This window comes from Lithobates pipiens, unplaced genomic scaffold (genome assembly GCF_037356315.1).
Source record: "Lithobates pipiens isolate NorthernLeopardFrog02 unplaced genomic scaffold, aLitPip1_a1.2 Scaffold_8, whole genome shotgun sequence".
Taxonomy (NCBI): domain Eukaryota; kingdom Metazoa; phylum Chordata; class Amphibia; order Anura; family Ranidae; genus Lithobates; species Lithobates pipiens.
This window is the reverse complement of record NW_027507903.1, coordinates 655638021-655651832: the sequence shown is the minus strand read 5'-3', so window position 1 is coordinate 655651832 and position 13812 is coordinate 655638021. Positions and strand designations below refer to the sequence as shown.

At 46.5% G+C, this 13812-nt stretch overlaps 1 protein-coding gene across 3 annotated transcripts in view; it reads left to right on the top strand.

Moving 5' to 3' along the window:
* LOC143964211 (C-type lectin domain family 10 member A-like) overlaps positions 1–13536 on the top strand; it is an 82118-nt gene extending 68582 nt beyond the window's left edge. For all 3 annotated transcript variants that reach the window (XM_077473920.1, XM_077473918.1, XM_077473919.1), the window contains one exon: positions 12944–13536. In XM_077473920.1, the coding sequence (XP_077330046.1) occupies positions 12944–13094 (151 nt within the window). In that variant the 3' untranslated portion in view covers positions 13095–13536. The remainder of the gene's footprint in view (positions 1–12943) is intronic.
* Positions 13537–13812: the final 276 nt, after the last annotated feature.

The following is a 13812-nucleotide window of genomic DNA, read 5'->3' as shown; positions in this document are numbered from 1 at the left end:
AAGACAGAGTAAAAAGGAAAGGTGGAGGGGTCTGTCTGTATGTGAGAAGTGATCTCAAAGCGAGTGATAAAGAGGACCTGGTGGACGGAGAGTGTGATGAGTCTGAAGCATTATGGGTGGAACTGCATACAGATGTGCGTAGTTCAAATTTAATCATTTGAGTTTGTTATAGACCACCCAATGTTAATGAGGAGGTGGAGACTCAGCTCCTTGCACAGATAGAAAGGGCTGCAAGGGCTGGGACAGTGATAATAATGGGGGATTTTAACTACCCAGAAACTGACTGGGGAAATGGCACTGCTGGGACAGTTAAAGGGCAAAATTTTTTAAACCTATTACAGGACAATGTTCAGATAAAGGAACATCTGGGTAGCAGTGACCATAACATGATTTCATTTGATGTTAGCTGTAAGCAAAAATCACATACGGGAAAGATAAAAACACTTAATTTCAAGAGAGCAAATTTTCCAAGGATGAGGGCTGCTCTCCAGGACTTAGACTGGGAGAGAATATTGGCATCAATGGGCACAGAACAGAAATGGGAATTCTTCAAAAAGACTGTTTGTGATCTCACGACAAAGTATATTCCCATGGGCAATAAGTTTAAAAGGCTAAAAATAAAACTGTGGCTCACGGCCAAAGTTAAAAAAGCTATAAACTATAAAAAAAGAGCTTTTAAAAAATAAAAAAATGAAGGAACGCTAGTGTCATTTAAATGTTACAAAGAATATAACAGAATATGTAAAAAGGAAATCAAGGATGCAAAAATTCAAAATTAAAGACAGATTGCAAAAGATAGTAAGACAAACCCCCAAAAATTCTTCAAATATATTAATAGTAAAAAGGTCAAGTCTGAGCATGTAGGCCCTTTACAAAATAATCTGGAGTGGGTGACTGGGGACAAAGAGAAGGCTAATTTATTAAATACTTTCTTCAGCTCTGTGTATACGAAGGAGCATGGGGGAGCTCATGTCCATGATGGGGGTGGTAGTGATGCAGCCCCAAATCCACAATGGCTCAAAAGTGATATGGTCCAGAAATATTTGGACAGAATAAAGGTGGATAAAGCACCTGGACCTGATGGCATCCACCCATGGATCCTAAAAGAATTGAGCTCTGTAATTTCAAAGCCATTGTATCAAATTTTTAGGGACTCATTAATGACAGGAATAGTACCACTGGATTGGCGCAGGGCCAATGTGGTGCCTATATTTAAAAGGGAACAAAGTCTTTACCAAGTAATTATAGACCTGTTAGTTTAATTTCTATAGTTGGGAAGATACTGGAGAAATTAATAAAAGATCACATAGACGAGTTCTTGCAGGAAAAAAATATTTTAAGCAACAGACAGCATGGATTCATGAAAGACAGAAGTTGTCAGGCAAACCTGATTTCTTTTTATGAGGAGGTAAGTAAAATCTTGGACAGAGGAGTGGCTGTGGACGTGGTATACTTGGACAGAGGGGTGGCGGTGGACGTGGTATACTTGAATTTTGCAAAATCGTTGGATACAGTTCCGCACACACGGCTCATGTGTAAGGTAAAGTCTACAGGTTTGGAAATATCAGTTTGTAAATGGTGTAACATTGGGGTGTTTAGCTCAAGTGGTTAGAGGCATTTTTCAGTCCACATCAGGCAGGCATTTATAGTTAAGGGCCTGGTAGCCCACGTTTATTAAAAGGAAAAACAAAATAATAGTCCATCCAGGAATCCCACGCAGGGGTCCAATCTTAAATTAAATACACACAATCCAAATGAAAATGCTATCCCACCTGGCTACTCTTCAGCAGTAGTGCTGCTATAAGTACTTGCCCCTCAAACGAGCTGCTTGGATACACCCAGTCTTAGGCTTCTTGGACGCACACAGCTTCAACCCTTCAACGCACACAGCTTTGGGCTCTTTGGACGCACACAGCTTCAACCCTTCAACGCACACAGCTTTGGGCTCTTTGGACATGCACAGCAGCAAGCTACTCCACCATCCTCCACACTCCATTCCCAACAGCCCTTCATTATATGGCCTGTGTGCAGCTGGGCACACACCCTGCTCGTTATCCTCAAGACCTGGACACAGGGCTGGAGATATGCAAACTCTGTCTCTTTTTCTTCCGATTTCATAAGGACAGAGCCTCGCTCTGTCACAATGGATAGAAAACTGACTAAAAGACAGAATTCAGAGGGTAGTGGTTAATGATTCTTACTCTGAATGGTTTAAGGTTATCAGTGGTGTACCCCAAGGTTCAGTGCTGGGAACCTTACTTTTTAATATCTTCATAAATGATATTGGGTCTGTTGGGCGGTTGGGTCTATTGGGCGGTTATGTGGCAGATGAGGTTTAATGTTGAGAAATGTAAAGTTATGCACTTGGGGGATAGGAATATGCATGCATCATACACACTAGGGGGAGTACAACTGGGGGAATCCATAGTGGAGAAGGATCTGGGGGTTTTGGTAGATCATAAGCTTAATAATAGCATGCAATGCCAAGCTGCAGTTTCCAAAGCGAGCAAAGTCCTTTCCTGTATTAAGAGAGGTATGGACCCCAGAGAGAGAGATATCATTTTACCCCTGTTCAAATCATTAGTAAGACCTCATCTGGAATATGCAGTTCAGTTTTGGTCACCAGTTCTCAAAAAGGATATCGGGGAACTGGAGAAAGTGCAGAGAAGGGCAACCAAACTGATAAGAGGCATGGAGGAGCTCAGCTATGAGGAAAGGTTAGAGGAACTGAATTTATTCACTCTTGATAAGAGGACATTAAGAGGGGATATGATCAACATGTACAAATATATAAGGGGTCCATATAGTGAACTTGGAGTTATTCACTTTACAGTCAACAAAGAGGACAAGGGGGCACTCTTTACGTCTAGAGGAAAAGAGATTTCATCTCCAAATACGGAAAGGTTTCTTCACAGTAAGAGCTGTGAAAATGTGGAATAGACTCCCTGCAGAGGTGGTTCTGGCCAGCTCAGTGGATTACTTTAAGAAAGGCCTGGATTATTTCCTAAGTGTACATAATATAACTGGGTACTGACATTTATAGGTAAAGTTGATCCGGATAAAATCAGATTGCCTCTCGGGGGATCAGGAAGGGATTTTTTCACCTGCTTTAGCAAATTGGATCATGCTCTGATGGTTTTTTTTGCCTTCCTCTGGATCAACTGTGGTTATAGAATTGGGTATATGGGATTGTATGATATTATTATATTTTTTTTTTTTGTGGTTGAACTGGATGGACTTGTCTTTTTTTCAACCTGACTAACTATGTAAGTATGGTTTGTCCCTCCTGTGCAATCTAAGTTCTGCCTGCTTCTCCTCCCTATCTGCTGGTCCATATCTCCCTCTGAACTCCCCTCCTCTTCCTCTCTTGTGGGCACCCACGTGACATCACTAGACACGTCATCATCGACGTCACCTTCCCCACCGCTATAATTAGAGATCTCGGAGTAGGCAGCAACAGCAGGGACCAACCTCCTTGGGCTGATCTGGGTACTGTGGTCAGACTGCTGGTTATCGGTTGTTGCTACCTCCTCTTCCTGATCCAATGCCAAGAGTGGCTGCGCATCGGAAATGTCTTGTGATGGATCGGAAAATAATTCTGTGACTGAAACGGAGGGTATATGGTGGTGGTGGTGTTGGTGGTAGTGTCTTTGGGGGTGCACACAGCAGAGAGTGAAGAAGAGGGTGCAGATCGAGAGGATGAGGAGGGTACAGAAGAGTAAGGCTGAGTGAGCCACTCAAGTAAGTCTGGTGCGTCCTCTGATGTAATCGAATGCACCTTCTGCAATTTGCCACTTTGGCTCAAGCCTGTTGCTCCTGCCCTACCCCTACCACCCCTGCGGAAAGGCCTGCCTCTTCCTCTGCCTGTCATTTTTTAAATGACCCTGTGACAAAAGTCTCTAGAGAAGTGCAGTATGTATGTGGAAGAAGGTATATAACACCCCGCTTCAGTCTGTCATTTTTGGGGGCCACTGGTCTATCACACCAGTTATAATACTTTTTTCTAATTGCGTTTGTCACTCTTTGTAGTATCGCTGCAGAACCGCTCAGCAGTCACAATGCTGCACAGTAGAAATGCACTATACTATGCTTTCTATATTTGAAATAATTTTAGATGTGTATTACGCCCCTATATATAGTACACCTATACCAGTCCTTAAAAGGACATTTGTGGACCTAATAGTAGCTAGCTAGTGAATTACAGACTGTCCCTGCTCCAAACAGCAAACTCTGTCCCTACACTGAGAAAAGACAGCTGCAGAATCGGACAGCACTGTAATATGCTTTCTATATTTGAAAGAAAGTATATTTTAAGTGGATTACAATTACAACCCTATATACTGTATACCTATACCAGTCCTTAAAAGGACTTTTGTGGACATAATAGTAATAGCTAGTGATTACAGACTGACTGTCCCTGCTCCACACAGCGTCCTTTCCCTACACTGACAAAAGGCAGAATGTAAAATGGCCACCAGACTAGGTCTGTTTATAAGGTAGGAGGTATGTCCATGTGCTGAAATGTCTCAATTGGCTGTCCTGTACCCCATGATGGATGTGTCATGGGTCAAAGTTCTTCACAATGTAAATGAATATGGCCGCTGCGAACAGCGCTATAAGTCTGCCGGTATGGTGAATCGCGAACTAGCAAAGTTCCACACAAACCGACCACCGGGCGAACCTCAAGGCCATCTCTACTCAGTGCTGTACAATACTTTGTCACACAGAAAACAATAATGTACTGTGACATGGAGTGATAAGACTCAGTGGTAGATGCTTTTTTTTTGTGAAGTCCATGCCAGTTTTAAGGGCCTGGTAGCCCAGTTTTATGAAAACAGATTGACATAAAGTCCATAAACTTTCCCAGCTCATGGCATAAGCAGGCAAAAAATATCAAGCCACCTGGCTCTTTCTTCAGCAGTACTTCTGCTCTTAGTAATGTGTCCCTCAGACCAACGTCTCTTCAATGCACATATCTTCAATCCCATCAATGCACACAGCTCCTCATTAATGCACACAGCTCCTCATTAAGGCACACAGCTCCTCATTAAGGCACACAGCTCCTCATTAATGCACCCAGAGATACTGGCTCACTCCTGTCTCCAAAATGGGAGCGCTGAAGCCCTGTCTCCAGAATGGGAGCGCACCTCCCTCCTGGCTGCTGCCCTGAAATGTTCTCAGTGCTTCACACACACCCTGCTGGTCTTCAACAAAACCCGGACACTGGGTTGGAGATTTCTTCTCTCCCAAGGCACTTTGACATCTCCAAACGTTCAGGAATACCAAAATCCCGGGAAAGCTGTAAAAATCGTTTTCTCAGCTCAAAATCCATACTCCGGAGTCCCGCACTCTGCACATGTGCGAACCCTGTGCCGTTTTTCAACCATTTTTCCAGTGGCAGGGCCTCAGTACATGTTTATTAATAATCTATGAGTCAGTCTTTATGAGCAAGACCTTTTGAGCAGAACATACCAGTGGGGGGCTGGGTAGAGGTACTGACTCTGTAATAAAAGGTTCCAGTGGGGTGTTGCCTCTTCCCCTGATCGATGTACTTGATTTTCACCCTCTTGCCTCTTTGTGCGAGTGAAAGGTGAGCATCATAAAACCTGTGGATCCTATTGGAAATGCTTTCATATTCTTAAAGTGATACTAAAGTCTCAGTTTTTTTTTCTTTAAAAATAACAAACATGTCATACTTACCTGCCCTGTTTAATGGTTTTGCACAGAGCAGCTCAGATCCTCCTTTTCACAGGTCCCCCGTCAACGCTCCTGGCCCCTCCCTACTGTCGAGTGCCCCCACAAGGGGGCAGACGTGGAGGCATGGTTTAACCCCGCCCCTCTCTCTCCTCATTAGCTGACTGATTTTGACAGCAGCAGGAGCCAATGGCATCATACTTCTGTCTCAGCCAATGAGGAGGGAGAGTCCCAGGCAGCAAAACACTTCTGCAACATCGCTGGTTCGAGATGGGGCTCAGGTAAGTATTAAGGGGGCTGAGGGAGGCTGCTGCACACAGAAGGCTTTTTATCTTAATTAGGGATGAGTGGAACACCCCCAGGTCAGTTTTTTTTTCTCCCTCCTGAACCATTCTAAGCCACATGACTTTGACTTGGAGGGATGCCATGCCAGGGAGGACCCCCTGGCAAAGCACCTTATCCTGATGTTGATGAAGATAAGGGCCTGTTCCCCAGGACCATTGCCAATGGTTGTGTGGGGTCTGTGGGGGAGCTCATCAGAATTTGGAAGCCCCTGTTAAAAATATGAGGGCCTACATATATCACCTCCCCTCATGTTAATGAGTAGGAGGTGCATATTAACTGTGTAACCCATAAATAAAGACACCCAAATAAAAACGAAAAATACCCAAAAAAGAGTCTGCCCTTGTAAATCCATAATCAATCAGAATGCCCTACACCTGCCAGCTTGTCAAAATTAAAAACTGAGTTGACCTCATGTACATGGCTATTCCCAATGGTACTGCTAGCTGAATGACAGCTCCCTGAGCTGTTATTGGCTATATAAGGGAAGGGGAGGGGAAAGTAGTGACATCATTGACCAAATATGGCCAGTGACAGTTGCTGTTATCCCTGTCCCTTTGCCAATGTAACTGTAGATTCCCACCCATGTGAGTAATGTATCAGAGATGGTTGCTAGTAGGGATGAGCCGAACACCCCCCGGTTCGGTTCGCACCAGAACTTTCGAACGGACCCCAAATTCGTACGAACTTTAGAACCCCATTGAAGTCTATGGGACTCGAATGTTCGAAATTAAAAGTGCTAATTTTAACGGCTAATATGCAAGATACTGTCCTAAAAAGGGTTTGGGGACCTGGCTCCTGCCCCAGGGGACATGGGTCAATGCCTAAAATGTTTTTAAAAATGGCCGTTTTGGCGGGAGCACTGATTTTAATGACGATTAAAGTGAAAAAAAAGTGAAATATTCCTTTAAATATGGTGCCTGGGGGGTGTCTATAGTATGCCTGTGAAGTGCCACGTGTTTCCCGTGTTTAGAACAGTCCCTGCACAAAATGACATTAAATGGAAATAACATCATTGAAAACTGCTTGCGGTTTTAATGTTATATCTGGTTCCTACAACATGGTTGAAAATCATTGAGAAAAATGGCATGGGTAGCCCTCCCTGCCCATTACCAGCCCCTTTGGGTCTTGTACGCATATTAAGGGGAACCCCGTACCCATATTAAAAAAAGCAAATGCGTGTGGCCCCCAGGCCCTATATACTCAGAACAGCAGTAAACAGGCGGTGCAAACAAGACAGGGACTGTGTAGGTTTGTTGTGTTAAGTTGAATCTGTTTGTAATTTTCAACTGGTACATTTTTAAAGTGTAGCTCCAGTCAAAAAAAATATTTTTAAGCTTTTTGGAAAACATAGGGAAGGGTTATCACCCCTGTATAATTTGTTTTGTCATCCATCTTTTTTCATCTCACTTGCTGTTGTCTCCTTCCGTTTGCAAGTAGGAGATGTTTGTAAGTTGGATGTTTGAAAATAGGGGCCTGCCCTATATGCTCTGCAGAAATGGCGGAACAAGGTGTTGGTGTTGCCACAACATTGTAAGCCCTCAAAGTGACTCTTGGTGGGCGCCCTGCTGTGAACGATTATATCAAGAATTGTAATTACATGCCATTGTTAAACAGTGGTAGAAAAATTGACCTTTGGTGGTTGTGGTGCTGGTGCCACAACACTATAAGTCCTCACAGTTACTCTGGGTGGGCACATCAACGGGCCCTCCTGTGAAATATTATATCAAGAATTGTAATTACATGTCCCTGTTAAACAGGGGCAGAAAAATTGGGCCTTAGGCACTGGTGCTGGTGCCACCACACTGCAACCTCTCCCATATACTCTAGTTTTATTGCAGGAATTAGCCCTGCTGCAAAGCATTGCATCAAAAATTGTAATTACACGCCCCTGTTAAACAGGAGCTGAAAAATTGGGCCGGTGGCATCACCCAGAACCAAAAAATTTCTTCCAAGATATCAGCGGAGGAGGAAGAGGATAGACAATCAACATAACAGGACAGTCACTCAGCATCAGCATAGGCAGTCTTGAAGGGATGTGATATTTAAAAAAAAATTATTCGGTTACATCAGCTTCAGGTGCTTGGTAGCTGTGGGTGATCCAAGACTGATTCATCTTGATGAAGGTCAGTCGATCAACTGATTTAGTGGACGGGTGCACCCTGTGATCGGTAACAAAGCTACCAGCAGCACTGAAGGTGCGTTCCTAAAGAACGCTGGATGCAGGACAGGCCAGTAGCTCAATTGCATGCTGTGCAAGCTCTGGCCAGTGATCCATCCTCAAGACCCAGTAAGCCAGAGGATTTTCGGTGGGAAAGGTGTCCAAGTCTGACCTTGCCCCTAGGTATTCCTGCACCATGTAAATCAGATGCTGGTGATGGTTGCTGGAACCGATCATACCTTGGGGCTGCGGACTAAAAAATTGTCTGAAAGCATCAGTCAGACGGCCACCTTCTCCACCGCTCCTTCTGACCGATGCCTCAGCAACACGTTGTCCAGGACCAGGAGTTTGTAACCTCCCAGTCTCTGAGAACGCGTTGCACAGAGCTTTCTGCAAGGCCTCCCGGAGATGTCTCATCCTCTGCTCCCTCTGCGATGGCAAGATAAGGTCGGCAACCTTACCCTTGTACCGTGGATCAAGGAGAGTGGCCAGCCAGTAATGGACCCTCTCCTTGATCCGAAGAATACGAGGATCCTTCCGCAGGCTTTGAAGGACCAGGGAGGCCATGCAGCGTAGGTTAGCTGAGGCATTCGGTCCGGAGTCCTCTGGGTCACTAAGGGCAACATGATCCGCAGCTACCTCCTCCCAGCCACGTACAAGTCCACATGTTTCTTGGGACTATAAATCATCCCTACAAGACTGCTGCTGCTGCTGATGCTGAGTGCCAGCCTCCACCTCCATGCTGACACAATCATCCTCCTCCTCCTCTTCCTCCTCCTCATCCTCTTCCTGTGTGATGGGTGGCACAGCAGGAACACTGTCTGGATAAAGGGGGCCTTGAGAGGCAAGGAAGTCCTCCTCTTCCTGCCTCTGTTCTGCCTCAAGTGCCCTGTCCATTATTCCACGCAGCGTATGCTCCAAGAGGTGGACAAGAGGTACAGTGTCACTGATGCATGCACTGTCACTGCTCACCATCCTTGTGGCCTCCTCAAACGGTGACAGGACAGTGCATGCATCCCTGATCATGCCCCACTGGCGTGGTGAGAAAAAACCGAGCTCCCCTGACCCTGTCCTGGTGCCGTAGTCGCACAGGTACTCATTGATGGCCCTCTGCTGCGTGTGCAGCCGCTGCAGCATGGCCAACGTTGAGTTCCACCTGGTGGGCATGTCACATATAAGGCGGTTCTTGGGCAGGTTCAACTCCTTTTGGAGCTCAGCCAGCCGAGCACAGGCATTAAATGATCGGCGGAAATGCACACAGACTTTCCTGGCCTGCTTCAGGACATCCTGTAAGCCGGGGTACCTGCCCAAGAACCGCTGCACCACCAGGTTAAGGACGTGAGCTACACAGGGCACATGGGTCAGTTGTCCCTGTCAGAGGGCGGAGAGGAGGTTGGTGCCATTGTCACAAACCACAATTCCTGGCTTAAGCTGGCGTGGCGTCAACCACCTCTCGGTCTGCCCCTGCAGAGCTGACAAAACATCTGCCCCAGTGTGGCTCCTGTCCCCCAAACAAACCAGCGCAAGCACGGCATGGCATCGCTTTGCCTGCGTACTTGCGTAGCCCCTTGAACGCCTACGGAGCACCGCTGGTTCTAAGGACAGAGCACTGGAAGAGGCCATGGAGGAAGAAGAAGAGGAGGGGGTGGAGGAGAGAGGTGTGTCACAACCAATAGTAGCATTTTGGAGGCGTGGTGGCGGAATAACCTCCAACACTACTCCACCTTGTCCTGCATCCTTCCCAGCTGCCAGAAGAGTGACCCAATGGGCCGTGAAAGACAGGTAACGTCCCTGTCCATGCCTGCTGGACCATGAGTCAGTGGTAATATGCACCTTACCGCTGACCGCCCTGTCCAGCGAGGCAAGGACATTGCCTTCCACATGCCGGTAGAGAGCCGGAATCGCCTTCCGTGAGAAAAAGTGGCGTTTGGGGACCTGCCACTGAGGAACCGCACATTGTACAAACCCACGGAAGGGGGCCGAGTCTACCAACTGAAAAGGCAGCAATTGAAGTGCTAGCAATTTAGCCAAGCTAGCATTCAACCGCTGGGCATGTGGATGGCTGGGAGTGAACTTCTTTCGCCGGTCCAGCAGCTGGGGCAGGGACATTTGCCTGCTATAATCGGACGTGGGTGTACTGCTAGCAGAGTGCCCGGAAGCACTTGGCTGTGACACACCTAATTCTACACCTTCATTCCTCTCAGAGCAGGTTTCAGAGAGGACTGAAGGTCTAGTGGGGTTGGAGATGCCAGCTGATGAGGAGCAAGGAGAGGTCCGCTTTGTTCTTTGGTGTGGGTCTTTGAGGTACGCTTGCCAACGAGCTGCATGGCTGGTCAACATATGTCTGGTCAAGCATGTGGTGCCCAAGCGGCTGATGTTTTGGCCACGCGAGATACGCTTGAGACATATGTTGCAAATAGCAGCGGTGCGATCTGATGCACTCGTCTCAAAAAAGGCCCACACCAAAGAACTTTTAGAATAACGCACAGAGGCAGCGCCCTGCACAGGCGGAGCTCTGCGGTGTGGTCCAGTCGGTGTGCTGCCCCTAAGCTGCCCCCCGGAGGGCATCCTGCCTCGTTGGACATGTGTATCCTCCTCCTCCTCCTCCTCTCTCCTACCAGGCACCCACGTGGAGTCAGTGCCCTCATCATCCCCTCCCTCTTCATCGCTGTAGCAAACCTGGCAGTATGCTGCAGCTTGTGGAACATGACTGCAAGATTGCTGTCCTTCTTGAGCATCCCCTCTCTCTGCGCTCACACTACTGCCTTCCTCTAGCTGAGTGTCATCATCAGAGCCTACAAAACACTGGGCATCCTCCTGGAGCATGTACCCAACACTGTGTTTAAAGAGTTCAGGAGACTCCTCAGGAGGAAGTGGTGGCTCTAGGGAAGGAGTCACTGATGATGACATTGAGAGGAGGGAAGACAATGCGTTGGCAGCTGCTTTGCTAGTACCCTGAGACTGGATGAGAGAGGATGAGGAGGATGAAGAGGGCTTGGTCATCCACTCTACCAAGTCGTTGGCATGTTGCGGTTCAACATGTCCAGCTGCCGAAAAGAAGGACAAGCGTGTCCCATGGCCACGTGCTGATGACAATGCACCGCGTCCACGACCAGCACTGTTGTCTCTAGACACAGAGCCTGCTTGCCCTCTTTTATCAGCTCGCACCTGTCTTCCTCTCCTTGCTGGCCTTCCAGACATGGTAATGGCCTGAAGGGAGTTGGGTAAAACAGCAGTTGGGTAGTGTATATTGTGCTGGAGGCACACAACACCCACTAACTCCTGCAGATGCCTTTATTATAGAACACCAGAGATAAAGGGGTATACTGTAATGGAGTCACACAACACCCACTAAGCCCTGCAGATGGCTCTATTAGAGAACAGCAATAAAGGGTAGATACAGGTGTATACAATATATACCTGTATCTACCCTTTATTGCTGTTCTCTGCTGGAGGCACAAAAAACCCACTAACTCCTGCAGATGCCTTTATTATAGAACACCAGAGATAAAGGGGTATATAGAGATGTATACTGTGCTGTGCTGGAGGCAAACACAACTTCCAATAACTCCTGCAGATGGCAGATGGCTCAAATAGAGAAGAGCTATGTAGGTGGATATAGCGGTGTGTACTGGGTACAGAGCACGCAGACAGCACGCACAAGCTCCTAACACTACTGACTGCAAGCTCTATTATAAAAGATAGATCACTAGCTATATAGGTGAGGTGAATATAGTGGTGTATACTGCGGTCAGGGCAAGCAGACAACAACCACTACAGAAGAGCAAGATCGAAAATCGGCCGATAACAATCGGTGTATACTGTGTTGAAGGTACACAGAACACCCACTAACTGCTTCAGACGCCAACACACTACACAAGGCCGCCGCGCTGGCGGCCTTATATAATGTGGGGCATGTACTACACAGCCTGAGCTATGATTGGCCACAGGCATCCTGCCTGTGGCCAATCATGGCTCTCCTCACTGCTGGCGCTGTGATTGGCCAAGCATGCAGGGTCACAGTGCATGCTTGGCCAATCATGAGCCAGCAATGCACTGCGATGACGCAGTGCATTGTGGGCCGTGAGCGCCACACGAATTTGGCGCGAACGGCCCATAACGTTTGGAATTTGCCGAACGGGCGAACAGCCGATGTTCAAGTCGAACGTATGTTCGACTCGAACACGAAGCTCATCCCTAGTTGCTAGGGATGCAGCGGGCACCAGTACTTGCCGCTTCTGTAGGAACCACTGAAAATAGGAAGCCACTTCTATAGATGATGCTCAGCTCCCAGGGCAGAGGGGACCAAACGTTTGGCCATTCTTCCAAAAACTCTAACAGCCTAGGTTTAAGCCAAGCCAAGCCCATCCCTACTCCTCACATAGCCAATGTAGGAAAGAGATGAGGGAAAGAACTCCTCACATAGACCAATAGGTAAAGGAGTGAAGGGGAAGAACTTCTCATATGAAGAACTGGAGGAGAAAACTTCACATATTCAATCAGGGAAATAGGTGGGAGGAAGAACACATCACATAGCTAGGGGTTATGTATGTATGGGGTTGGCCACCACTGATCTAACCTTAGTAGATTGTACCATTGAATTGTAGTGTGTGGTCAGTTCTCTTGCAGCCGATCACAGTTGTTGGGCTCACACCTTTTAATTCTCATTTTATAGCATTTCTGAGGTTCCAGTTCTGCTCAGTTCCTGTATTGATCTAAACCCTTATTGTCACTTCTGTCCTTCAGGTTCTGGATTAAGGGTCAGCCTGATGATTATAAGGGTCATGGTCTTGGAGGAGGGGAAGACTGTGCTGCATTAGAGTCGGGATATGAATGGAATGATCGTCACTGTTCTGAAGGAATAAAGTACATCTGTGAGAAGAAGGTGACCTTCTGATATGGACTGAAGGACACCAGAGGACACCTGATATCTCTATCTACTGTATCTTTGCTACTCCTCCATCGTGCTAAAGCAATATAGAATCTACTACTGTATAAAATAATGCTGCAGGATATGCTGGGATTTTTTTTTTCCAATATAAGTTTTATTATAAATGTTGCATAAAACTTACAGTTCAGCACATCAGAACAACACAGTAAAGTGATGTTAAAGTCGATTAATAACCAAGGAGCAATGTATGAAACAATTAACATATCTACGATTTAAGGCAAATACCGTCAGAAGAGACGAGGGTTATAATCAAACAAACTAGTTTGTATAAAAGATCAGCCAGACTAAAATTCTAACTGCTTTTACTTAGTAGAACAAAACAAAATGAATACAGGCCAAGGCCTGTGTAACAAACCCAGAAATCCTGTGACAAACATTGAGGTAAAAAAAATGGGGGGGGGGGGGGTAGGAAGTGAAGGGACATGGGGGGAGCCAGGAATGACGAGGATATGCTGGGATTTGTTGTTCTCCTAGAATTGGAGTATCTCAGAGCGTCCAATCTGCTGTTTTCAAGTTGAACTCCAACCTTTTCTTTAGTCTTGCACAGTTGTATAGGGTCTTATATTTCACCACATGCTGTGAGCGTCTCACAATGTGCATTAGAAGCTACAAAGAGTCAGATAGAGCCCTGCCTGATTTCTTGGTTGGAGGAGGTCCAGTGTCA